Here is a 26,602-nt window from a genome sequence, read left to right as displayed (position 1 = left end):
TTCTAGTTTCAGGCCGACGCAGTTGTCATATTCACGCCTAGCGCCCATCTGTGCACCCCTCGGCGTGTTGGTCTCAAAGTGAGGTGTGGTCAGGTGCACTGAAGGCAGTGAAAGCAGTCAGCAGATAGCGACAGTGCCATAGACCAACAAAAACTTTCCTTCACTGGAGTGCCACTGCTTAATAAGAATGCTCCAGGTCCTGACGCACCTAGCTCCGTTAGGGAATGGGAGATGACACTCTTAACAACTTAATTTGTGTTCCGCTCAAAACACACCAATAACAAAATCAGAGTCTAAATACAACACCTTTGTCCTGAGCACCTCACTTTGTGGCCAGATTATCTGCTGTTTAAACCCCACGGCTACCTTTAGTGTAAGTGACGTGGGTGTGTGTGAAGGAATAAATCAGGCCAAACATGTTCTGGATTTTCCTCATAAGTTTTAGTGTGCTCCAACACACAGTACTGTTGGGACCCACAGTTGAAGTCGTTCACTGTGGATTTCCGAATGGGCTCTGAACTGAACTCAGTTTCCCAGAATCCCCCACACACCTAGGTGCAAATTCAGCTTTGAGCTACTACTGGTCGGGGTGACAGACCCCCTCTGACCAGATAGTCAAAAGTCGAGCTCCTTCCTTTGTTCCCTCTCTTCTCCAAGTGCTTCTCCACCTCTCTCCCCACAGGGCTGCCTGCCCTCAAGTCTGGATTCTCACTTCTGGATTCTTCTGGGCCTAACAGCTGCTGAGAGCTGCAAGCTACATACCCAGCAGGCCCAAAGAACTTCTCCTTACTGCAGCAACACAAGGTCCTGTCAGTATTCCAGATCAGTTAACACCAGCAGCTGTGACACAAAGCTTACCAGCTAACTACACAATCTGAGGGAACACCAAGCAAGTTAGCACCGAGCTGCTATCCCTGCAAAGGAAAGGAGCGACCAGGTTCCTCCATCTGCTGTCTTCGTCAGATCTTGCACAGAAAGAACAGCACAGTTCAACATTGGAATCCCAACCTTCTCCTGAGTGGCTCATCAGCCAAGGAACCACCAGCACCTTTTCTTCAAAGACTGGTAACAAGTTCAGTGACTAGAATTAGCTAGGGTGAAGCTGAGCACACACCTAGTGGCTAGCTGACACTTGAAGCTGTTATTATTGCTGTTGCTTCTGGACATCTATACATCCCCCCTGGACAGGTGTCATGAAGGGATAAATTAGGTCCAGAGACCAAAACATTTTTTTGTACCAGGCTGTAAACATGTTTGTTTCTGCTGTAAAGTTGGACATTTTAAGATGGGCTGCTGATTATTATAGTAGACAGAAATACACTACAACTACAGTTTTATCTGCTGCTGAACAGAATTTTCTTATTTTTGGACTAGCCCCTCAGTGATAACTACCTCTTGCAGTTTGCTGTGTCCTCATGAGTTGCCAGGTTTTCAAGCATTTCATAAAATCAACTAAGTGCAACTTCAAATTCTTTAGAGTCATCTGTTTTAAGTCTAGGTCAACTTTCAAGTCATGAAGTCCAAAGCCAAGTCTCTATTTTATCAATGATATACATGTCTCAAACCCTCAAAGTTGGGACTGGAGTCTGAGTCCCCCACCAATGGTATGTTGATAAAGTCGTTATTATTTATTAGGGTGCTGTGGTCACCATAAGCTAGTTATTTAGTTCTCCTCATAGAACAATGCATGATCACTGTGGGATACATTCTACTCACTGTTTAGAATAGCTAGAGTTAGTACAACAAGTTGGTCGAACATATTTTCATGCAAAGTAGTTGAAGTACCTTGGGGTCCTGTTCACAAGTGACGGGAAGGTGTAGTGTGAAATGGGCAGGCGGTTTAGTTCAATGTGAGCAGTACTGCAGGCACCAGACCATCGTGGTGAAGAGGGAGCTCAGCCAGAAGGCAAAGCTTTTGATTTACGATCTACGTTCCAACCCTCACCTATGGTCATGAGCTGTAGGTAGTGACCAAAAGAATGAGAGCACGGATACAAGTTACCAAGATGAGTTTCTTTTGTATGGTCTCTTGGCTCAGACTTAGGGATACAGTGAGGAGCGCCGACATCTGAAGTAGAGCTACTTCTCCATTGTGCCAAAAGATGAGGTGGTTGGGGCATCTGATTAGAGGGCCTAATTGGGCGCCTCCCTTTGGAGGTTTTCTCGGCACGACTAACTAGGAGGAGACCCTGGGGCCGACCCAGAACTCACTCACTACAAATCTAATTCAGCCTGGGAACACCTTGGTATCTCCCAGAAGGGGCTGGAAAGTGTTGCTGAGGAGTGGGACGTCTGGAATATGTGACCCAACCCTGGATTAGCATAATAAAATGGATGGATGCATGGATGCTTGGGTATTTTCATGCAGTAGCGAGCCACAAGGCTTAAGTATGCTTACTGACTGATAAACTTTTGCTTGTAATTCAGAAATACTACTTTGTCACAAAAAACATTAATGAAGTTTGGTTCAATAATGCATTTATTACAGGTCTTCTGAAAATGTGAACAAATCTGCTGGCTCAAAGATATACAACAGTAATTCTAATATTTGGTTAAACGTCCCTTGACCTTGCTTCCTGGTACAGACTTGTTTCTTCAGCACAGTCCACATGAAAGGATTCAAGTCAGGACTTTGGGAAGTCCATTCCAAAACCTCAATTCTAGCCTGATTCAGTCATTCCTTTACCACTTTCGATGTGTGTTTGGGATCATTGTCCTGTTGGAACACCCAACTGCACCCATCTTCAGACTTTCCCATTGTAGTGTTTGTGGCCGAGTCTAACGGGTGTATCAAACAAGCCCTATTAAAATGGGCCCAGAAACGTCACCAGCTGTTATCAATCATAATCACTCAGAAGAAGTTAAAGACATTTTTACAATCACCAAGATTGATTATTCAAGTTACTGTATGTATATTTTGACCCTGCAGATTTTTTCACATTTTCAGAAGACCCATAGTAAATTCAATATTGAACCAAACTCCATAAGTTTTGTGACAAAGTAGTATGTTTCACTCATTCCATCACAGAACTCCATCACTGCCATGATATACATGTTTTTTACAAGTGTATGCAAACTTTTGACAACAACTGTACGTTTGATTTTTTAATTATATTTCATTATCTATTTTTTTCTATTAACTAATCAGTAATCAACAATATTTGTTGTTAATTCGCTTCATTTTTTCTTCATTTTTAAAGGTTCTTTCATTATCTAATTGGGTTTTGGCAACACATAAAATGTCATTCCAAAATGGCTTATTAAATTGAGTGCCAACCCGGTTTCTTTAGTCGATATACTATGACCTAGCAACAAGTGTGGAGAGCAGTTAATGGCTGGGATGTTTTAAATTCCTTGCCAGGGGAAGATTTCTATTTAAAGTATAGGCTACTAAATTGAATCCTAGCACTGCAGCAGATCTTCATTGTTTGCTGCTTTACCTTATGCTAAAGTCACACATTGTCTGGAAGCTTATATTATCTATTGTATCTATTATAATCAATACAATGTCAGTTTGATGGCACCCCATAAAATCCATTTATGATAGTCATTTAGAAGAATATAAATGTTACCTCTTATGTAAAGACATCCCAGTATGTTATTTAATGCATTAATTAAAGCAGTGATCCCAGCCATGGCATTTTTTAAGGTTGACAACCTTTAGACATTAGAATTGATCAAACACAGTCAACTTGATGAACTCTTGACAGAGTAATGTTAGCCAGTTATGTTTTCCATGTCATTTGTTTTAAAGGGGAACCAACTTCACACATCACACAAAAGATGAGGCTAGATTTTTGAGGATACATTAGATGCTACAAGTTGCATTGTGGGTAATACAAGTACATAGTGAAACTGGTTATCTTGAGTCTGAAAATGTTAGAAGAGTACAAATTTTTTGGTTCTAGCAGCGATATTTGGAGAAGTTGAAAGAGAAAAGGCAAGGACATCACAAGGCCACATTTTATATAATAGAAATACTTTTTAATTTGAAGGTTCATCACAGGCGTAATCGTAAACAAGATATTTAAAAATGCAGATTTCATTTTATCATTCAGACTGACAAACTGACAAACACACACGCGCGCACACACACACAAACAAACACACACACACCAGACTAAACACGAAGAAAAACAAAAGTAACTAGAGATTTTGCTGGATTAAAATCATCCACCATGGATTCACCTCAAGAGCGCACGCACATGCGTGCACACACACATACACACACACAATCACACAAAAAGAAAGGTCTGCATCGAGTGGGGAGAGGGTTGTGTTGATGTCTGTTGTAACTTCTACCTGGACAGCGCAGAGATCCTGAGAAATGGCAAACAACAGACTATTAGTTTTTCCTCTCACACTTGTGCTCCTCTTACTAAAACAATGAAAGAACAATTCAAGCAGCTCCTGATACATTTTTCCTCTAGCAGTTTACTCTGACTGGGTCTATGATTAACCTAAATATATAACAACTTTCTCAAATAAATCACTTCAAAATTACTTAAAGAAACACGGCTGTGAAGCTGATTTCAGCACAGCAGCTTGTTTTCTTTGTGCTGTATTGTCCAACCAAAGCAGGGCACCAAACACCACGTCACTGTGTGTGTCAGTGTGTTGATGTTACTCACTGTAGCTTGTCCTGCAACAGCTCCAGCCTCTGCCGATCGACATAACGTGACAGGAGGGAGAGAAGGTTCGGAGGGGTGAAGAGGGGAGGAGAGAGGGATGAGGAGGGAACGCTGAGCAATTCCCTCGTCACTGAAAACACCAACTCAGTCCTGGACAGGGAGAGAGTCAGTGTGGGTTAATTAAATAACAAGTGGAAAGAAAACAAAAAAAACATATCTAAAGAAGTGACAAGAGCACAAGTGGAGACGAGAAGGAAGAAAAAAAATAACTCAAGGCGTAGAGAGAAAGTGGTTGACATCGCTGACATACAAACAGCTTACCATCGGTTGTCGTCCATGAGCTGGCAGTTGGGGTCGGAGCTTTGCATCCTCTCTCCTTCACTCAGGATCAGATACAGCAGAGTCACACCAAACTAGACAGAAACAGAGAGATGTGTGTAATGTGTGTTTGTAATTTGTTCTACATTTTTATTATGGTCAACAACTCGCATGACTTCCTGTCTGTGGCTCTCAGCTCATATCGCACTGGCTCCTCCTGAAAATAGAAATCTTTAAAAACTGGTCACAAATATTTAATTTTATTTTTAAAAGACTCAGTAATTTATTTACAGAAGTAGAAATTGTGCATCTGTTGTGGACTATTTTCAGTTGCATAGTTACAGCAGCACTGTTTTAGTTTGTTTAGTTTTTGGACAACAATGGAGCTCTATGGCACAGAGAAATGTGATGTATCTTAGTAGGATCAATTCATTGTTGCTTTTGGTCTTTTAATGGAATTTGTCAAGAATATAGAAGATCATCAGCCTTTAAGGTTCTGTAATCATCAGTGTAACTATAAGTTTGATGTTTGTGGTGCATGCAAAGAACAGGTCCTGCCAGAGATACTGCTGTCAAGTCAGGGTTGTATTGAGACTGGACTGCAGTATTGATCGGGCATCAGTGCACACACTGTTTGCTGTACTACAGCGTAGCTGTTTAACAAGCAGTCAGGTGATCTGACCATTGGACTGCATGTTGCAGCAAGACGATTACATCAGTCTGACCAGAGGATCATCTCTCTCTCTCATCTTTGCTCTAAAGATAATGAGTGACTGTGTTTAATATCAGTGTGCAATGTGTGTGTACCTTGTTGTGCAGTACTGTGGCCAGTTGGCCCTCATTGCCCTGAAGCTCCTGGAGCAAGTCTGTGAGGGCGGAGCTCGAGAGCGACTGGATCACTGCAGAAACCGGCTCCACTAGCCAGCACAGCACCTGAACAACAGGGATGAAGGTAGCTGCTGGTTAATGTGTAGGGTCACAGGCAGGTGGTAGGCAATGTGTAGGATTTAGTGGTATGGAGCCGATTGCAGATTGCAACCAATTGAACACCCCTCGACTCTCCCTTTCCAAATGTAAAGGAGAACCTACAGTGGACTTTTAAGTCCTATGAAAATTTCTTGCCTGGCATTTACACTGAAAAAAAGTATCTACCTTCTAGGTTTACTTCTTGATCATGTGTCTGCAGGGCGGGCCGCCACCAGGCTGCTCTGCCACTGCTATGCCACCCAGCCTATCGGCTTCACCTAATGAGCCCAGAGACACTACAGCTGTGATAGCCAAAGTATCTGTGTGATTACTTGGGGGGAAACTATGGCTCACAATCTGCTGCATCAAACCAATGCAACCAAATCACTGAAGGGCTCATTCTAAGGTAACGCATCTTAGTTTCAGGTGATTACAAATCAATTAAAAAATAATTCTGAATATTGTTCATTTCTGCCAATAGATGCCAATAGAACATCTTACACACTGGACCTTTCAAGGACCCGAGTAGTTTTCACCGGCATAGCCTAGATGTTTGTGTCAAATTGATTGAAACCTGAAATGGTTACCTGGTCCTGCTTGTCCTTCTTGGCCAGGGCGGGAAGGTTGCGGGCAATCGCCATGACAACGGCGGCAGCCTGGGGTGATGGTAGGAAGGGGAGGAGCCTGGAAATGAGCCGTTTGCCCTTCCTCACCGACATGATCATCACACATTGCTCATCACTCACTCTTTAGAAAAGTAAGAGAAAAAAGAATTGGTGTGTGTGGATGGATGTTTCTTGTGTCTTAAATATCTCTTACACTGCTGTCCAACAGGCAGCCCTGTACAGATTTACAAGTTGTACTGGACTAAGTGCAAGACTTGTATTTCATAAATTCATATTTAGTCATTCTTTCTAGCCCTTCCTCCTACCTGTCGTCCCACTCCTTCTCACGCAGAGAGTTGCACAGCTGCACAGTGTTGGTTTTATGCTGCTCCAGCAGAGCCTCCCTGTCCTCCTCTGGTGCATGGACAAAACGTTTCTCAAAGTCCTGAACCTCCAGCAGCAAACTGTACATCTGGAGGACAGGAATGGAAAGAGGGAGAGACATTGAAGTTTCCTACAGTCTGAACAGCAAGACTATGTGCCTCCTCTTCCAGTGGACCACCATAGGACCGTAATTCAGAAAAAGTATATATGATATTCAATGGTGAGAGACATGTTTTCTGTTATTATTGAACTGTGCACTTACATTTTCTTTTTATTGGAAAAAGAAAGAGAAAGTCAGTTTTTCATAAGACTGTTTGAGTACAAGACATAAATAGAAAAACTACATGCCACACAGTCGCGTAAGTGACACTGTCTTATTTCACCTACAGTGCCTATCAGGAAAAAGACTCCCGCCACTATCCACGTAACTTGCAATTAAGTAAAGTCAAGTTTATTGACAACAACGTTCGGTATTAAGACCATCATCAGGTTGTCCTGTACCTTAAGGTGTGCAAAAGCTGCACTCTGTAAAACCTACAGTGCCTATAAACAGTATTCACCCCCTCAGATGTTTTCCGCTTGTGTTGCTTGGAATCACGGGCAATATACAAAAAATATACAAAACAAAAAATTTACAAAAAAAGAAACTCTTTAATGTGAAAACATTTCTGCAAATCCAATGTCAATTAATCAAAAATATATAAGCTAAAATAAGTGATTGCTTAAGTATCCACCCAGGTCAAGTCAGTATTTAGTAGATGCAACTTTGGCTGCAATCACAGCACTGAGTCTGAACTGCCAAGCTGTCAGGTTGTACAGGGATCTGGCATCAACAGCCCTTTTCAAGTAGCTTTTGCTGCATGCTTCAGGTCATTGTCTTGCTGGAAAATAAATCTCGCAGACTAAATCAGGTTGTCCTCCAGGATGTCCCTATATGTTGCTGCATTCATTTCATCCTCTACCTTTACTAGCCTTCCAGGGCCTGGTGCCGAGAAGCATCCCCACAGCATGATGCTGCCTCCGTGCTTCACTGTGGGGATGATGTGTTTGTGGTGATGTGCAGTGTTAGGTGTCCATCAAACAGAGTGTCTAGTCTGATGGCCAAAAAGCTCCATTTTGGTCTCATCAGACCAAAGACCCTTCTTCCAGTTGAACTTGGCGTCTCCCACAAGCCTTTGGGTACTAAAGTTGAGATTTAATGAGCTTTTCTCAACAGTGGCTTTCTCTTTGCCACTCTCCCATAAAGCTTTGACTGGTGAAGAACCCGGGCAACAGTTGTATGGCGGGTTAGGGTTGATGTCCATTTCACTAACAGACTACTAGCACCGATTGGCAGGACCTCTGTTGAATTAGGTCAGTCACTTTAAAAGGGGGTGAATACTTATGAAATCACTTATTTAACAGTATGTATTTTTAATTAATTGACATTAGTTTGTGGAAATCTTTTTTCTACAGGGTTTTTTTTGGTAACATTTTTGTTTTGTATATTGACCATGATGCCATCTGTAAAAGCAATAAAAGGGGGAAACCTCCAAGGGGTTGAATACTTTTTATAGTCACTGAAAAATCCACGACCGAAAACCTGTAGAGCTGGTCCTGTACTGTATATTAGCAGCTCACAGAACTGGCTAACTTTACTTTTACATAACTGCAGTTGTCAATATGGCCAGATAGATTTTCACCTTTTTTCATCCTTTCCCCCCTTTTTTAAAATCCTTTTCCTATGCAGAGGTGAAGGCCATGTTAGTGTTGGTGGTGTATGTTGAGAGAGACGATGGAGTTCACAAGTCACTTTTACACAAAACTAAATGATACTTTGCTATCTTTACGACGAACTTGACTTGACTCTTGACTTCTAAAAATGTCTTGACAAGCACAGTTCACCATGGATCAAAAAATGATTTGTCTCTCACCATCAATAGCCAGACATTATTTTTCTGAAATAAGGTCCCAGGAGGGAAACCAGGAGGAGAGGGACTTTGCCTCTCTATACTGGAGTTGTCCTCTTCCTACCTTCTCCACAGTGTAGAGGATCTGTCGTCGTTTATTCCAAACCTGCTTCTCCCGTTTCTCCTAGAGGTAGACAGACAGACAGACAGACAGGCAAACTGACTAACATGACTTTAAATCAGCACGTAGGGCTCTTTGAGTGTTTTCTTTTAGTGCATTCACTACCGTGTTGTAACTGCCTGATGCTGTAATGGTTATGCCAAGGTAGGTATAACTCATGCTATGTTCAATGATATGATTTTTCTTACTTTGTCTCACAGGACACAGCTGCAACTTCGTACATAAAGAGAACGTTGTGTATTCATGAAACATGTTTCAATATGAAACGATGAAACATGCCAACAGACCTCGTCATCTGTGCGACTTGTCACCACAGCATCAATCATCTTGCGGGGGTTGTTGACGCTCGACACCGTCAGCTTACCCAGAGAGCCTGCAAACTGAACTGTTGACAAACGACATTGATGTGTCAATAATCAATAGAGATCTCCAGTACTGCAGGCGATCATGTACTCTGCAGATAATATTCTGAGGCATTTCATTGTTTACCTGGTCTGTAGGAGTGTTCAACCTTGGCGACTTGTGGAGTGATCAGTTTGGTGGTATGTTCCTTCTTGCTGCTGTCTCGCTCTCTTTCCTGACGTTTTTCCATCTTTTCATAGTAGTTCTACACACACACACACACACACACACACACACACACACACGTCAGAGAAACAGAAACATGAAACAGAAAAAACAAATATCCTTACATCTGAGTGTATGTCTACATTAGTGTCTATATTTTAAAACGATTTGAGTTCCACACTAGCACTTCAAGGTCATTTTCGTTGCGACCCTTTATCCAGTGACTCACCTGAGCTAAAAACAGCAGTTTTACTTTGAACCGAGGGATTAAACTAAGAGAAGCTGAACGCAGCAACTGTACTTGAATTATCGATTGTCACAATTGATGTCCATTTGACATCTCGCGAAAATCTAATTGATTAATTGAGGGATTGATTTTTTTCTTACATGGCCTCAAAATTGACCATTAGGTTCAAGCAAAGCCTCAGACAACCTCTGATACACCACCATACAGGCTGTTAGAAAAAACAAAACAAATAAATGACAGAACTTGGTCTGACACTGCAGAATGAATACATTTTAGGTCATTGTAAATAAAATCTATAGGCCGGACAAGCTTTGGTCTCGAGGAAAAAGTGCTGTGCATTTTTGATCATTTCTGACATATTAAAGACTAAACAACAAATCAAAAAATGACCTTTCATGAAAATAATTGTTAATTTCAGTTCTGTTTACATTCAACTCACTAAGATTATTACTACACCACAATCTGGACTGATTAAGGTCAACAAAGAACATGAACATCCACCAAAGCAAGCCAACCACGAGAAGGCAGATATTTTGCATGAGCACAGCTAACAGGCAACATCAAAAACCAACCTGATAGTAGTAGTCATCCAGGTAAGGGTCGGTACTTTGCAGCTGCATCATCTGGATTTTGGTTACCCATTCCTTCTCTTTCTGGGTCATCAGGTTACTGTAGGGGTCTCTGCTGCGCCGGTCTCCTCCAGTCCGGCCACGGTCCCTACAGGGAGATACGGAGACAAAGATGACATGCTCTTCTAAGCAGCCATTTGAATGGGGAGACTGTCTTACAGCTGAAAGGCAAAACAGGGATCAAAACTAGCGGTTATCCTGGGGACGATGGAAAATGTGTTTGGGATGCAAAGAGATCTTCCCTGTGAAGCCTCCGAGTTATCTCTCTCTCCACAGTGCTGTGTCAGTGCTTGTTACAATCACTGGCTGGTTACTCCTCAAGTAGAGACCAAAGAAGAAACATGACAGGGTAATATGTAAAGGGATACAGTGAACCTTATTGAGGGAGACGCAGGGTATTTTTCCCCCAGATAATGTTAATGATATGTTGTTAACAACTAATCTGTGTTGAAGTGGACAGGAGGCAAGTCAGCCAGGTGTTAACTAGCAGCAGGTGGGCAACAGTCCCGCAGTGTGTTAGACTAATGAAGCCAACATCTAAAGGAGTCAAACACACAGGACTGAGAGTTTCTGTTCAGAGGGACATGAAGCGTTACATGGTGAACTGCAGTTTAATCATAACACAACAAGTTGACTCCTTTTTCACTTATTATAATGGTGGTTGACAATCCAGTCTATTGGTGCATTATTACCACTGACTGGGCTGGAGTGTAGCAACAGACTGGCATAAAAAAAAAACCAAACACTAAATTTTCTATTATTTCTGTCACTCGTAAATAGTTAGAAGACTGCATTCTGTCCATGATCTCTTTCCTAGCAGATTCAACACTGTAATATTGTGTTTTCCATCATTTATTTTTGATACTAATTCACTGCCTTCCTCATCATACCTGTGGCAATCTATCAGGACATGTTGGACAGTTTCCAATTTATTTTATTGTGCGTTTCGTCAGGATGCTTGCCTATTCTACAGAGTGTTTGATTTAACAAGTTTACAGTACTTCAGCTGAGTACAGAGGCAACAGTACTATCAATGACAACATTTTGACTTTTGGGTGGTTTACACTCACTTTGGAGTGGTTAGGTAGTTTTTTTGAGACAGAGAGCCCTACAAAGGCTGCCTTTTTTAACTACACTGTTCTGAGCGCTATGTTATGTACCTGACCTGCTCAAAGACGTGTTGAAGAAAACGTCTGCACGTTGTTAGTGATCCCTGGCCACAGTGCTGTGTGACACTGCAGCTCTATTATAACTCATACCGTATGTACTGTTTGCACACAGACATAAACACACTTCCTCACCCTCCTCGGTTCTGCATGCGCTGGGTGAGCAAGCGACGGTGCTGGGGGTGGAGGTGGGTGGTGTTGTGCCGGATGGGTGGCGTGTGATTGGGGGGACCATGAGGGGGCGGCGGGCCCATTCGGTGGGCGTGTGGAGGTGGAGGGCCACCGAAGAATGGCCTGAAACCACCACCACCTGGCAACAAAGGAGGTGCTGGACCACCACGGGGGAAACCAGCCACCTGGAGACAGAGACAGACAGACAGACAGACAGAGAGAGAACACAGTGGTGAGAGATGTGGTGTGATTTAGGAGTGAATTGCTGACATGTGGGAGCTGCTCTGTCAGTACTTCTCCTCTCAGAAGCAAAGTTGACAATATCTCTGAAAACAAAGAGATCAAAATAATGGCATCCTTCTCATCTGACTACAGCTCTTAAGAGTTGTAATTGTGTATACAATTACTTGTACAGCAAGCACAGTCTTCAGGAGGAATCATTAGTTTCTTATTCTCATGGTATTACCTACAACTGTAATATGTATCTAAGAAAGAGGGAAAGATCAAAAAGACTGTGTGTGTGTGTGTGTGTGTGTGTGTGTGTGTGTGTGTGTGTGTGTGTGTGTGTGTGTTCAACCTGAGAGTTGAGCAGCTGGGCCCGTTGAATCTGAGACAAGACTGGACCAACTCCGGGAGGGAATGGACCACGACACAGCGGGGAGTTCTACGAAAGAAAATCTACCGATTAATTTAAAAAAGAGGGAGTTAAAACTTCAAACCCAACTCGACCCATTTAAAATAAATACATTAAATTTAAAGGAGAAGTTCAACACTTTTGGAAATCAACACCACTGGCACAACCAGCACATTTAACAGTCCCGATGTTCAAATCACAGAAACTCATTTGTTGATATGTGCTGTGCAATAAAATGAAAAGGAACCCCAGGGTGTTCTTGAATTTAATGTTCATCCAGAGCTTTCAAACCAAGGGGAGGATGGAGGAGAGGAGAAACTCACAGCTATATTGAGGAGGGTGTTTGGTGACAGACGCTCAGGGAAAGGAGGAGGGTATCTGTGCTGGACTGGGGCTCTCACATGAACTGCCATGGGATGGTGGATCTACACACAGACAAAGGACGGGGTTAACAGAGACCAAGTTAACTACATGTCAAGTTATATCACAACAAGCTGCTGCATGGTAACTACTAAAACTAATGCAATTGCTTGACACACTTTGAGTGAGCTGAAATCCTTTAAACAGATATTATATAAAATAATGATTTTCAAAATAGAACATTACTGCTGTAAAAATCATCTGTACATTTGAACATTTCTGACTTATTGTGGTAGCATCAAAAGAAATACTATGGTAGGTGCTCTATCAAATACATCCTCTATAAAGACAAAGCAACAGTGAAAATGGGGGAATGATGGAGGAAAGATATCAGTGAATCAACAGTGTAGAATGAAAAGAACAGTTTGTTATTCACCTGATGATTCAGTGTGTGGCTCATTGGCTGTTTGGGCGGGGTTCCAATAGGCACTGCTCTCACTGGAGGAGAGCCAATCACAGGGGAAGAAGAGCGTGGAGGCGGGACCCTCTCTGACAAATCCTGTCCTTCATCACTCCTTCCCTGAGGAGGTCGTTTAGGAAGACCCACCTCTTTGATTATAGACATGAGCGGACTATCCTGAAGAGCAAGAAGACAGAAAATTGAATATTATAAAAATAAACGTGTCCAAAATCAGTAACTTGGTTAAGCCTTTTCAAAACCTACAGTCAAAAAATTGGACAGATCTTTACAGTTGGTAAGCACCGTATTTCATACAGTGCATGAGAAACTTGCAGTAATATTTGAATGCAGCTTTTGTTTTTTGTTCACATTTGAGCCATAAACTAGTAACTTCAAACTAGTAACATCATTGAACAGTGGCTTTACTGAAAAAGTGGTCAGTATTTTAAGCCTTAAAAAAAAAAAAAAAAATTGCATTCTGCTTTTTGTACATTCTGAACCTACAGGTTTCCCTTGGTCACATCATACAACTTTCTGTCTTGTAATTAGGAGTCTTGCAGTCTACGTGGTTTTCACACTACATGAAAACAGTGACAGAAAACACACTGCAAGATCACACACACACGACGTGACGAGTATGACACAGTCCAAGCTGTCCAGGATGTTTGTGCTCTGATTTGCAGTGAAAAAACAGGACGTAAAAGTAAACAAGGTGTGTGAAAGAATGTATCAGGCAAGGGCAGCAAGGATTATTTTTGCACATAAAATGTGAAACTGCCTCTCATTATTGTGGATCAGTGAGGAGGACATGGTTAAATTAACTGAACAGCTTGTGCAGTGTTTTCCCTTGAATGGAGTTGTAGCAGTGGAAGGTTTGACAAGCTTTTTTTGTGTGTATTCACAAAGTCTAAAGCTGTACATATGAGGTGTGATGAGCCAGTCTTTTTAAATCAAATGAAGATACAAACCTGAAGGGGTGAAAATCTAATATCAACTTAGGAGGGACAACTACATGAATTCCTGAGTTAGACACCAAAAGTAATGCTGTAACTCTGCTAACGAACACTCCATCACTGCCCACTAAGGAAAACTATATTACTCCTGCCAAAACTGCTAGTTGTGTTTACAGTAATATACTGGGCCATATACAGGTGATATACAGTGGTCATAGTTCAGCAGCAGAGCTCCACTGCTAAGTGGATACAGGGGAAACACTGATGTGTGTATAAGTTAAGTGGAGAAAGGAGAGGAGTGTATGCTCTCAGGCTGTAGCTCATCCTGGCTTCCTGACCTGTGGCAACTAGGCAAGATTTTTAGACTACAAGGTATCCAGCACTGGCCGGTGATGTACCAGCGAGCTTCTGGATTGCATGTTTGAACAGTTCACACATGGCAATGAAGGCACACGGGAGTCATTTGCTTGAGATTTGGGGCTTTTTGTCGTAGATCTCAGGGTTAAAATCCTGAAGTGTGAACTTAGTTTCTGACGGTCATCATTATGCAATATTTAGCTTTGCAAAATAAAAAAATAGTAAAGTAAAGGTAAAAATCTCTATTAGCCTTATTTCATAATCGGTCACTTTTGAACTTGTGTTCTGTACCCTGTGCATTTTTCTGAGCTATTGTTGTGGGAATGGCTTTGCACATTAGCATGAACATACATGCAAGCTAAGGATAAGCTATGACACGAGACATGGCTCAGAATTGTTTTGAAGAAGCAGAAGAGCAAGTGTCCCTCACCTCCATGTGTGTAACCAGTCCAGGGGTGACACTGACCGGCCCAAAACCCATACTGTTCTCCCAGATACTGTGAGAATTCATCTAAGAGAGATAATGAAAGAAATTACATTCAGAAGGTCCTGAAACAAAAAGATTTTACACAAACTAAGCCTTAATACAATTTACTGCAGTGAACTGGTTACTCAGGCAGCCAGTTATACCAAATGTATTTGACAGAATAACTCAAATACCCCTATTCATTTTGATCTTTTTACTGCCATTAAACAATTGTCGATTCCAGACTATAGCTAAGTACACTGCTATCCAGTAACATTTGAGAAACTGCTCATTAGTACATTGTTGAAATATAAATTCTCTTTTGCTATTACTGAAAAATTTTTTAACATCATAAAAACTAATGTGGTCAAAAAACAGATTAACAAAAAAAATCCCACATACACAGAGTGAGTCAGTTAAAAAACTAACCTGGCCCATAGGAGCAGTACCTCTACGCAGCAAGTGTTGCTGCTGTTGGTAGCTGAGCATAGATGAGGGAGGAGGTCCAGGAGGAAGGCCTGGAGGAGTATAGCAGAACACGACTTCAGTAAGACAGGACCAACACATACAATATAAGAGTAAACCACACTGCCTCAAAGTAGTCTCATCTACATCTAGTTTTGGTGGTCACCAAAATCTCAAGTTGACGTTTGTGCTAGATGTAATGAATCAAATTCCCTCCAGATGTTTCTGTGATATCGTGTTCATAAGCATGGGACAAATACCACGAAAATATACAGCAGCTGCGATCATTATTCTCACCAGAGGTGGAGGGCCCAGGGGGCAGCTGGTGCTGGGGGTGATGGGGATGCTGATGTGGTTGAGTGGGATGTGGGATGGAGGAGGACTGGGGCAGGACTCTGGGTCGGTCCAGCCCCTGCAGGGCAGAAAGGCTGGATCCTGAAGAGCTGGGGGACGGAACGGGTCTCTCTGCCGCCCCAACCCCAGCAATGGCTGGGTCGGCCTCCAGGATGAGTCTAGCCAGGGACTCAGCCAAGTCACCGTCTCCTCCTCGATCCTCCACATCTGTAACAACAGTTTTACTTTGGATTGTTCAACAGGTGTATTGATGCTCTTCATATTCTACAACAAGTCAAGCAAGAATCCGTGACCAGCAGTGCCGTCCATTTATCCAATCAATTTGGCCGGGTGCAAATCCCAATTTTAAACTATTTTAAAATTTAAAAAAATTAACCAAGTAATTAAGACAATCTGAAAAAACCTGAACTAAAATGACCAGAAAAGTAAAGAACATTGTGATCTCCTAGACAAAGGAACTGGAGTCCTGAGCGGAGTCAGTCTTTCTGTGAGCGGCATTCCTCTGACTTCATTACTGACCTGGAGGCGGCAGTCCAGAGGAAGACGGGGTGAATTTGAGTGGAGGGAGGGAAGATGGAAGGGGGGGATGGGTGGAGGATGAGTCTTCAGCTCTTCCTAAATCTGATTCTCCTCCCATCCCCACTCCTCCCAACCCCAGTCCCGCTCCGAGCCCGTCCTTCTGATCGAGCTCAGCAAGGCGTTTGTGCTCCTCCTGCCAGTCGTCATCTGGAAGAACAGAGGAGCCACAAAGACTGATGGTTTATTCTCTGGCAATGAATCATCTGTGTTGTAATCTACCACACAGTTCTAAAGGCAGATGAGCTTTTTTTGGCATAAAACTTTTCAAATTGTCTCAAAAGTTGATATCCTCGACCACAGTGGCCGTGTAGTGTTTATAAAGGGGAACACCTAAAAATGTGATACAATCGTCAACATCATTAAAGCGGCGCTCGAGGTTCGACTTATTTAAACATGCTGTTGCACTTTGATTCACATCAAAATGATCAAAAGAGGTAACTAAAATAGGGATAGACCAATGTGCTTCTTAAGGCTGATAGTTATCGATTATTAGAATCAAGGTGGTCGTTATTTGGAACTGATACAGAATAGTAGTATAAGCATGTCTTACAAATTATTCAACAGAGATGTTCATTACATACAATAATATTCATTAATCCAACATGTCTTATTAGTGACAACACTTTCTGATTAATTCTATTGAATTCATTGTCCATTTGAAATCAATTATCACAAAGAGTACATTCTTATTTCTTTTTTTGATCAACCAATCACAGCTTTGAAAAGAATGTGTCACAACTAGCAATAGCTCTACCTCTGATAATTAATCAAGGGAGCAGCAGTCTATTTATTTATCGGCTTATTATATCGGCGTGTATATCCGAGTTAATTTTAAAGTCCATTTAGCTTGCCAATATTATCGTGCATCCCTAAATATAAAAAAAAAAAAAATCTGTAAATATCATAGTACCTTTGGCAAGGCAGCAAGCATCTCAAATGTTTATACAACCTAGACAAAGAAGTAGGGCTGGACGTTATGACCAAAAACTGTTACCACGATATGCTTTCTTATATTGATCAATGTCGATCATTATCATGTTATACAGTATATTTAACAATAATAATGTTGAATTGAGTATTTTCGTTAGAACAGAACCCAAAACAAACCAGAAGGTTAATTATGGTTTATAAAATACAATTATTTATTGTCAGAATGAATAAGTGACGTGCGACCAGACCACATATCAGTGGTGACATCTCTGAGCTGCTCCTCCAACTTTATCCTACACTCTGCGTAGAGCTGATTTTTCAACCATGCTTATTTATAGGTATCATATGTTTAGCGATACAGTATGTAACTGCGCTGGTTATGTCTTTGTGTCGCTTCAGTTTCTTTTCATATGGGGTAATGTCTGAAAAAGCAGCGGCAACTGTTGGTTGAACTGAAGTTTGACTAGTAGAAGCAATGGGGCTGGGCTGTTGGCTACTTGAGGGGAGGCTGACGCTAGCATGATAACGCAAACTATTGCTTTCGGAGTACTGTTTGGGACGGTACCTTTTGAGATGATGGAAGAGGTTGGGGGTGTTTCCAGTTCTGCCGAGGACTGGTCACCGACACATTTTGCACCTGATGCTGGTCTGTGCTTTGTCAGACTTCAGGTAGCTGAACTATTTCCAAATAATCGAAGTGGTATGACCTTTCTTCGCTACAATCTCTTCGTCTTTGTTAGTTTCGCTAGTCGGACCGCTCATTTACTTGTGTCTAGGGATGTCCCGATCAGGTTTTTTTTACCCCGATCCCGATCCGAGTCATTTAATATTTAGTATCTGCCGATACCGAGTCCCGATCCGATACTTATCCCTAACTAATATTTTCCTAGATAATACAGCTGCATTAAGAAAAAAACACCTGCATCCAAGCTGTTCTTAATTGCTTTTTTTATACTTTAATACCTTCATATGGCTCTTTCTTATTCTGCATATCCTATTGCAACATTCGTTTTCATTTGTTTTTTTCTAACAAAAACAACCAAGTAAACAAAGTCAGTCACTAAACCCTGATCCTCGACCACGGAGATGGGCTCGTTATCCAGAGCGATTAATTCAATGACCTTCTCTGTAATATTTGTGGCCACGTCGCTGACTCGAGGATATTTCTCTTTCCTTTTGAAAGTATCCGCGAGTGTTTGTTGCTTCGGTGCCTTTGCCTGTTTTGCTTGAGAGAACTCATGTTTTTGTTTATGTGCCGTATCAAATTTGTAGTATTAAATGCAGCTCTTTTGTTACCAGCTCGCGAAACGGTCATTTTGCCGTTGTTACATGTCGCCGTTGGACTGCTTACGCTTTCTAATTTGAAATATTTCCACACTGCAGACATTTTATCCACAGGTTCTCCAGACTAACGTTACGCGCGCGTCTAAATTCTGCCGTAAATTGCGCTCCGTTGACGACAGCTGACGTAAAAATAATCGGGCTTTTGTCCAAGTTCAAAATTGCCGATCCCAATCAGTGAAAAAATGCCCATATCAACCACATGCATTATTTTTCTCTGCTGTGCGATTGGCTGTTGATGTAGTGTTTTCTAGGTAAAGGAAAATGGACTCAAAAATAACTATCGAAAATAAATGTCATAAATTTATCATCGTTATCGTGGATAATGTTATGAAAATAATCGAGATCGTTTAATCGCCCAGCCCTACAAAGAAGTGGATCACAACAGTCCTGGCATATTTAAGCACAACTGTAAAATAAAATAAAGTAATATTTATCATGCAGTGTTTCCTCACACATTAATTTATTTGTGGCAGTCCGCCACATTATCGACCTTAACGCCACATATTGATTTTCTATTTTTGGAGCTGCGCATCCTGTTCTAACTCACGCAAGACAGCGCACCTGTCAGTGAATAGCATGATGTTATATACTATGATACAGTGGATGGCGGTGTGGTTTTTAGTCCGCTTGTAGAACCAACAAAGAAGAGGAGGAGCATTTAACGCTGTTGACTCGACCAGAACTCCCTCTGCAAAGATGACGGCTGGCCTCATCGTCGAGATCAAGCCCCCAGGAAGAGAAACCACTTTTCGTAGTGGCCAAACTGTAAAATTACATTGTTGCGTGATGCACTTTGTCCCAAAAATACTTTTTGCCATAAGCCAACATTGTGAAAGAACCGTCTGTAAAACAGTGGATAATAGTTTTGAGCCTCACAACCCCTGCGAAATTACTCGTTCTACTGTCAGAATTTGATCTAGAGGAGCTGCCCGATTAAATAATTTTATTCTCATTCAAGTTAGCCAGGCGCTAAATCAGAAGTAAGCCGGCTCAGTCCCTGGCTGCGGTCGTGTTTATTTTCGCCAAGTGATAGGCTGTTGTAATCTCAAGTAAAAATGTACGGAGCTTATCGTCGAAATCGACATAAAATATTATGGCGAGCCCAGTTCGAGATTGTTTATTCACCCAGCCCGTATACAGAATGCCTTCAACTCCATAGAACATCAATTAGGGCTGACAACGCCAAAACTCGGAGTGCTGTGGTGGAGATGCGATCTGGCATCTCCACAATTTGCGAGTACATGGGAAAGATGCGAGCAGACGTGGCTTCTAATCGAGAGGTCTTGGCGAAGCTCCAGAAGAGATGGATGAATAAAGACGGCAATACGGGCTCTCACACCATCCCAGTTAACAACCAAATAACTGAAACTAACCTATATCGATTGGACCACCTTATGACCGTGTTACACTCCAGGCAACAAGTATAGACTGTCGTTCACTCATGATGGACTAATATAGACACTGTGCAGACACACACGTAGTCTGTTGACTGTCTAGAGCTGGACTGCAGCTCTGTTTACTGCATGCTGCTGTAACATGTATGTCAAAATACAAAAGAAATATAATTTGTGGAAATAATGTATTCTGTGGGTAACGGGGGCGGGACTAGATAAGCATCTGCTTCTCCCGCTTTCCCTTTCGGCCATGTGTACTACCTGATTTTAACTAAGATGATGTGTGATGATGACTGTCTAATAACATGCCGAAATAAATAAATAAATAAATTATATGAGTACAAGGTACATGAATTTCCTAATAAGATATATATGTTTACAATTACATGAGTGATTGAATACAATAATCCTATTTTTTACATTAATTGTGCATGCCCTCAGTAAAATAATGTAATGTAAAAACGAGGGGTGTGCATCTGTCTCATATAAGGTTAACTGATATGCATCTACATACAGGGGCTCCGATTCAGTGCAACATAATGCAATCCAATACAGTTCTTAACATTTGTTTCATGTAGACATTCATTTTCAAATATAAATTAAAATAAGCTATATCTAAAAGTGGCAGTACTCTGGGTTCTTTTATTTAGTATATCTGATATACTTCATGAAAAACCAGGGAGCCCTGTATTTTTGTTACATTAAGGCGCGGGGAAAAAAAGGCAAGAAAAATGTCATTTTGAAACCACATTGAGGACTGAAAGTAAAGACAGGTTGCACTGTCACTAATGTCCACATCAGTATTGTCTTCTACTCATTGGCTGTTGCCAATCATTATTGTGATTATGACTTTTTCCAGTAGACGCAGACAAAAAAATAACATTTTGACATTATGAATATAAACTATCTCACAGTCAGGCCCAGGAGCCTCACTGGCAGTTAAAAAACACATTGGAAATATATTTTCGGCACGACTCACCGATGGCCCCAGCTCCAAAGGTGTCGTCATTGAACTGATCAATTTCATCTTCCTCTTCTATCAGTCCCTCGTCTTCCTCCTCCAACGTACAGTCTTCATCCAGGGACTGTAAAGACAGCAGGAAGGACAGACAATGGGACAAGAACAGAGTAAGAGGAAGGTGGAAACAAGGCAGGACATGGAGACATCAGGGAGTGGAGAAAAGAAATGGATGGATAAGAGTAGAGTTAGAGAGTAGATCAGCGTAAATGGGGACAAGAAGAGAGAGGAGAGAGGAAAACTTGACTTATTTACATAGCTAAGATTGTTGAACTACTTTTAAGCAGACATGATTCCCACGTACTGAAGGGTAGGGACTGAGTAGTGCTCAGTTTGAATTTGCAAGAATGAGTAATGCTGATCTGATTGCTTTTTGATTCCAGAAAACCAAGTTTAGCCCAACTGCATTCCTTTTTTGATTTATATAGGATCAGCATTATACATGCAGTGTTTCCCATATACTTGGGCAGCCCGCCCAGGTGATTTGAGAACTGCCCAGGAAGATAAAAATCCAAATTCCACTTTTTTCCAATCAACGATGTAAGTGTACAGCGCACACCATCTGCCCTCCAGCCCCATTCACCTCGTCACATGTGCATGCATCATGCATCAGCAATTAACTTCAGTGTTTCCTCACACATTTATTTATTTGTGGCAGTCTGTCACAACATGGACCTTGGCCGACCACATACTGATTTTCAATTTTTTTTCACTTAGTCCGCTGGTAAAACCAACGAAGAACAGGAGGAGGAGGAGGAGTATTTAGAAGACAGCTGGCCTCATCGTCCAGATCAAGCCCCCAGGAAGAGTGCCAGTAGTGGCCAAACCATATAATTACATCGCCATGTGATGCACTGGGGCCCAAAAAGCTAGCAAAATAAGTTAAATAAGCTAACGGTGTGAAAGACGCTTCTGATACGGTGGATAATTGGTTTTGAGCCTCACAACCTACGTGAAATGACTTTGAGCCATTAGGTCCAATAACATTCCAAAGTCTAGAAGAGCCCCACGATTAAATTATTTTATCCCCATAGCTAGTTCCCTTTAGCTGGGCGCTAAACCGGAAGTTAGCTGGCTCAGTCGGTGGAAGTCTCGAGTGCGGCCGCTCTATGTGTACGTACAAACAAACCTAGTATTGATTCGGAAAAGAGTCATTATTACTGATGAGTTCTCCTCCCTGTCTAAACCAAATGGACTATTTCCAGTAGGTTAGAATGCGCCTGCGCATAACGTCTAGATTTAATTTAAGAAAATATCTTAAACCGATTTTGCATATTTTTAATAGTGGCTTTGTGTCACCACTGTATATTCTGGAGAGGCTGTGTGGCAAATCAGGGCTCAATTCTCACGTGAACTAGCAAATCCAACTGCCCCTCAAGGTAGGGCTCCAGATCTACTCGCGCATGCGCGACCAGTAAATTTGCCGTTTTTTTAAAAAAAATATTTTTTGTTGCTGACAAACTTACAGCCCACTAGTTGGCGGTAATGCAAAAATGAGCTGGTTTGCCAATGGACATTAACTCCAAAAGAAGAAGAAAGGAGACGGCTGGCCAATCTGTGTGAGAGCGGGGGGGCGAATGACCACTGTGATAGGCTAATATGTGAAAAGAGGCGGGTCTTTGGGGTTATTGCGCGAATCCACAGATTTCACATACCGGCATCAAAACAATGGACAATGCCGGTGAAGCGGACTATCAGCTCGTACTTTCTACCCAGTAACGTTAAACATAATGTTCTGGAGGACACAAACGTCACAAATGTCGAGAATGAGTCTGACTCAGACTGTGAGGAGACGGTTGTGGCGAAAAAAATCAGGAAATTCAGCTTTCGTGACGAATGGCTCCGACGAATTCAATGAACTGCAAATTCTGCTGTCGTTACCCACAACATGCGGGGATGTGTGTGTCTACAACTTGTTCTGTTATTGTCAGTACAGGATAAATATTCACTTTGTATTTTTAAGCTGTTTAACTGGTTAATGTTGTTAAAACTGTTGCACAATAAAATATGAATTTATAAGATTGCAGTTTCTGCATTTATTGTCAAAGCATTTATCAGTAATACAGTGAAAATTATAGGAAAACTTTGCAAGTCGATTTCGGTGTGCGATCCTAAATTTTCTGCTTGCGCCCCTAAAATTTTAAGTTAGGGGCCACTGTGCTCCTAGTGAAAAATGTTAGTCTGGAGCCCTGCAAGGTAATGTAGCTTGGGCAGCAGGTCTGCTTACAATGTTCTCACATGATCTGAGTGTGACAGTTGGTGGCAGTAATTCACCTCTGAGCTGGTTTGCCAACTGCTGTAGAAGATGAGTGGCAAGAAAACATGGAGGGAATTGAAATTATAAATAAACAGATCACAAGGCATCTCAACAAACCTAAGATGAGGGAGAAGAACTTGTTCCTAAAAAGGGCCGCAACTTGGTTTGGATTTGGTAAATCCCACACAGTATGGTTATTTTAAAGCAATTATCAATTAAAAATCCAGAGCAATCACTGTATCCTGGTATATAGTGTTATGGTGATATACAATCACATATAGATCATTTTTTGGCATATTGCCTACCCCTACTTTTGTTGATACACTGATTTAGAATCCATCTGCTAGTACAGAGTTGTTGATAATCAATAACTATATAGACTGTTTGGAGGTTCTCTCCACCTCCAAGCTGTTGCATCACTCACAGTTGATGACCACTACATGGCAACAACAGCGACATGAATCAACTTCACTGACGTGACAGCAAATCCTCAATCATCTTTCAATGTGCAAAAAGTCACTCATATCAGCTTTGACCTCAGGTCTCAAAGGAAATTAGCAGAAACTATCATTATAACTATGTTCTTTGTTGGGTTAAAGCACGATGACCAACTGTCAGGAGACTTTGTAAATGCTGCCTTTCTCTGCCACTCATTCATCTAACTATAAAGCATGGAATCTCTATCAAGTCTGTTATTTGCATATCACAAGAACCGTGAATGCGATTCATATTTGGCAGTTGTGTTGCTGAGGACCCAAGAAAGTGCAGCGTTGAATTTGGTCAAATTTGGACATGTGATGCGTTCAATATGAATAAATCTTGATTAAACAGTGAACATCGCTCAGTGGCTTCATGGCCCTGCAGACTGGACGTGAGCCCTTTCATGTAATCTCATAGGGAAGCAGACATAAACAAAATAGAGATTAGCATGGTATAACAACTTGCTGTAGTAATGTGTTGCAGTAAGAAAAAAACAAAAGCAGAAGGTCAAACTGGATGAGTCTGGATGAGTGGGGAGATGCGGTCAAGACACGTTTTCTATTCTTCAGTGAAACTGAGGGTGAGATTTTAAGTTTCTGTCAACAGTAGTATGCAAGCTAACATTAGCCTCAATGGCTACAATGTTTACCGCTGCTTCGCAGCACCCTCAGCTGCTGTGAGAGGCCTCTCTCATTGGTTGTTGTGGTCCAGCTCAGAAAGTACTGATGTAAGCATCCAGATTTTACATCAGAAATATCAAACTAGGGTTGGGCTGATAGCCATGGACTTCTAATCCCTCACCATCATAACATCATGATTTCAAAGACTCCCCACCAGAGTACATGATCAAGTGGCGTGTCCCCTCAGAGTTGCCATAGAGCAAGAGTTGCTGTTTGTGATATTTGGGGATAGGAAATGAAAAGAAGAATGTTGCGGCTCAGTGAACTAACATTACGTGTCCATGTGCCATTTGTCATTTTCTTATTAAACCTGCTCAGTTTAGCGAACCCAAGACAATCGGTTAAATGTGTGGCAGCAGTGTTTCTTTTCCCGTGGGCTGCTGTTTTTCTCAGACGTGCCGTTTTTACACAGTTTTCTTTAGATTTAGATTAGCTTCCTTGGCTTGTCGGCCAATGTTGTTTTATGCATATGAGGCTGAACAAAGCTAAGTTATGGACATGTGGTGCGGAGACGATGACGCTTTTAAACCTGGCACAGGGATGTATGTCGGTGTTAACCAGAGACAGTGTCCTCTGCAGGGTTGAAACAGTTGGAGATTCATGTCAGAGCAACGGTGGGAAACAGTGGCGGGTTAGGGTTAGGGCCTAACCCTGCTGCCTTACGACAACACTGAGGGGACACGCTGCCTCAAACTAATAAACAACGATGTCATCGTCCATCAAGATGTTTCACTGTAGACATCGTCACATGTCAATTCAGCAGACATCGTCCAACCCTATATCAAACATGTTTGATATAATCAGGGTGGCCCTAATGAGTCTGTGAGTGGTTCAGGAGGCTTCAGACTGGATCTGTAAACCCCTCACATTGCCAGATCATCTGTGCCCAACACCATGTTTTGAATGGTTCAGTAACTTGCCTCTTCACTAAATCTGCAGGTTACAAGACACGTCATGTAACGGTCCGTTTATGAAGAAACTGATGGGCTACAGCATTACCACATAGGTAATTAATTTTGTATTAGCTATTGGCCACCTTGCTTCATATTTATCAGATTGCCTGCCTATTTTTTTACAATATAAAAGGTCAACTAAAAAGTAAATAAGCATGGGTTCTCAGTGCAGCATTACACTATTAAAGTGTAAGAACATAATGGCTACACTTGCTAAATGAACCATCAATATGCTAATGCCACACAGAACAGAGTAAGAAGTGAGACTGTGATTTGATTTCATATACAACTGGTGACACTGAGCCTGTGAGAATTGTTATTTGTCAATCAATTAGGTGTATGATATTTAATTTGGCTCACCTAGCATGACATAATGTCAAATATTTAAACAGACTAGCCCACCGGGCTAACACATGAGTTAGTTGGCCAGGTCAGCAGTGACCGAGCATGGCTTCTCTCAGGGGAAAACATCACAGCGCAGCAGATTCACTCCAGACATAATTAACGCCAAACGTTTGGGTTAATTGCTAATAGCCCTTCTTTAAACTACCAAGATCAAATAACACGAATAAACAGAGCTCAGGACTTCTTCCGAAGGAACCTCTGACACCCTGTAGATACCAGGAGAACCTGTTAGCCACGATGCTAATGCTGACGTTACATCACGCAGGACCCACGGCGATGGAAAACTACTGCCCTAAAACTAACCCAAATGATACAGGCTGGACACAGCTTATAACTTTCACACACTGGCCTTACATAACTGAGATTCATTTATTAAACAATGGGTTCATCCTTGTCACCAGCGGAGGGGAGCGCTCACCTCTCCACAGGCTCATGTCACCAGGCAAGCGGGCTGCTTCACAGGCCGCCAACCGCATTGAATTTGGCAGTCGCATAAACAATAGACAACATTCACCATATCAACAGCACGCAGTCCGGAGTTACTAGCAGCTCTCTTTAAAACACCTGAAAAGATGTTCAGGAAAGGGCACATGGGTTTGGGGGTACAATACTCACCTGAAATCGAAACATTTATCTTTAGTCTTTCGGGAAAAGAGGTGCATCGGGAGCGAGGCGGCGCGCAAATGACGCAGCAGGGACGTCCACTTGAACGTGCGTGACGGAACGACGTGAACGAGCACGCATGTGGACACAGACGTG

General features: G+C 41.9%; 1 protein-coding gene across 1 annotated transcript; it reads right to left on the bottom strand.

The window, feature by feature from the left end:
- Window positions 1–3,958: 3,958 nt before the first annotated feature.
- patl1 (PAT1 homolog 1, processing body mRNA decay factor) lies at window positions 3,959–26,548 on the bottom strand. Its single transcript, XM_084372677.1, has 20 exons — window positions 26,459–26,548; window positions 21,030–21,135; window positions 16,323–16,529; window positions 15,747–16,010; window positions 15,414–15,502; window positions 14,949–15,029; window positions 13,185–13,385; window positions 12,712–12,813; window positions 12,332–12,418; window positions 11,719–11,939; window positions 10,361–10,505; window positions 9,464–9,581; window positions 9,262–9,359; window positions 8,918–8,977; window positions 6,847–6,992; window positions 6,503–6,662; window positions 5,757–5,882; window positions 4,953–5,044; window positions 4,632–4,781; window positions 3,959–4,320 (listed from the first exon to the last, which is right to left on the bottom strand). Exons 1-20 carry the CDS (start codon window positions 26,471–26,473, stop codon window positions 4,299–4,301), a joined length of 2,490 nt encoding a protein of 829 aa, XP_084228803.1. The 5' UTR covers window positions 26,474–26,548; the 3' UTR covers window positions 3,959–4,298.
- Between the last annotated feature and the right edge of the window lie 54 nt (window positions 26,549–26,602).

This window comes from Pagrus pagrus (assembly GCF_965226575.1).
Source record: "Pagrus pagrus genome assembly, chromosome: 2".
Classification (NCBI taxonomy): domain Eukaryota; kingdom Metazoa; phylum Chordata; class Actinopteri; order Spariformes; family Sparidae; genus Pagrus; species Pagrus pagrus.
This window is presented reverse-complemented; position numbering and strand designations above follow the sequence as displayed.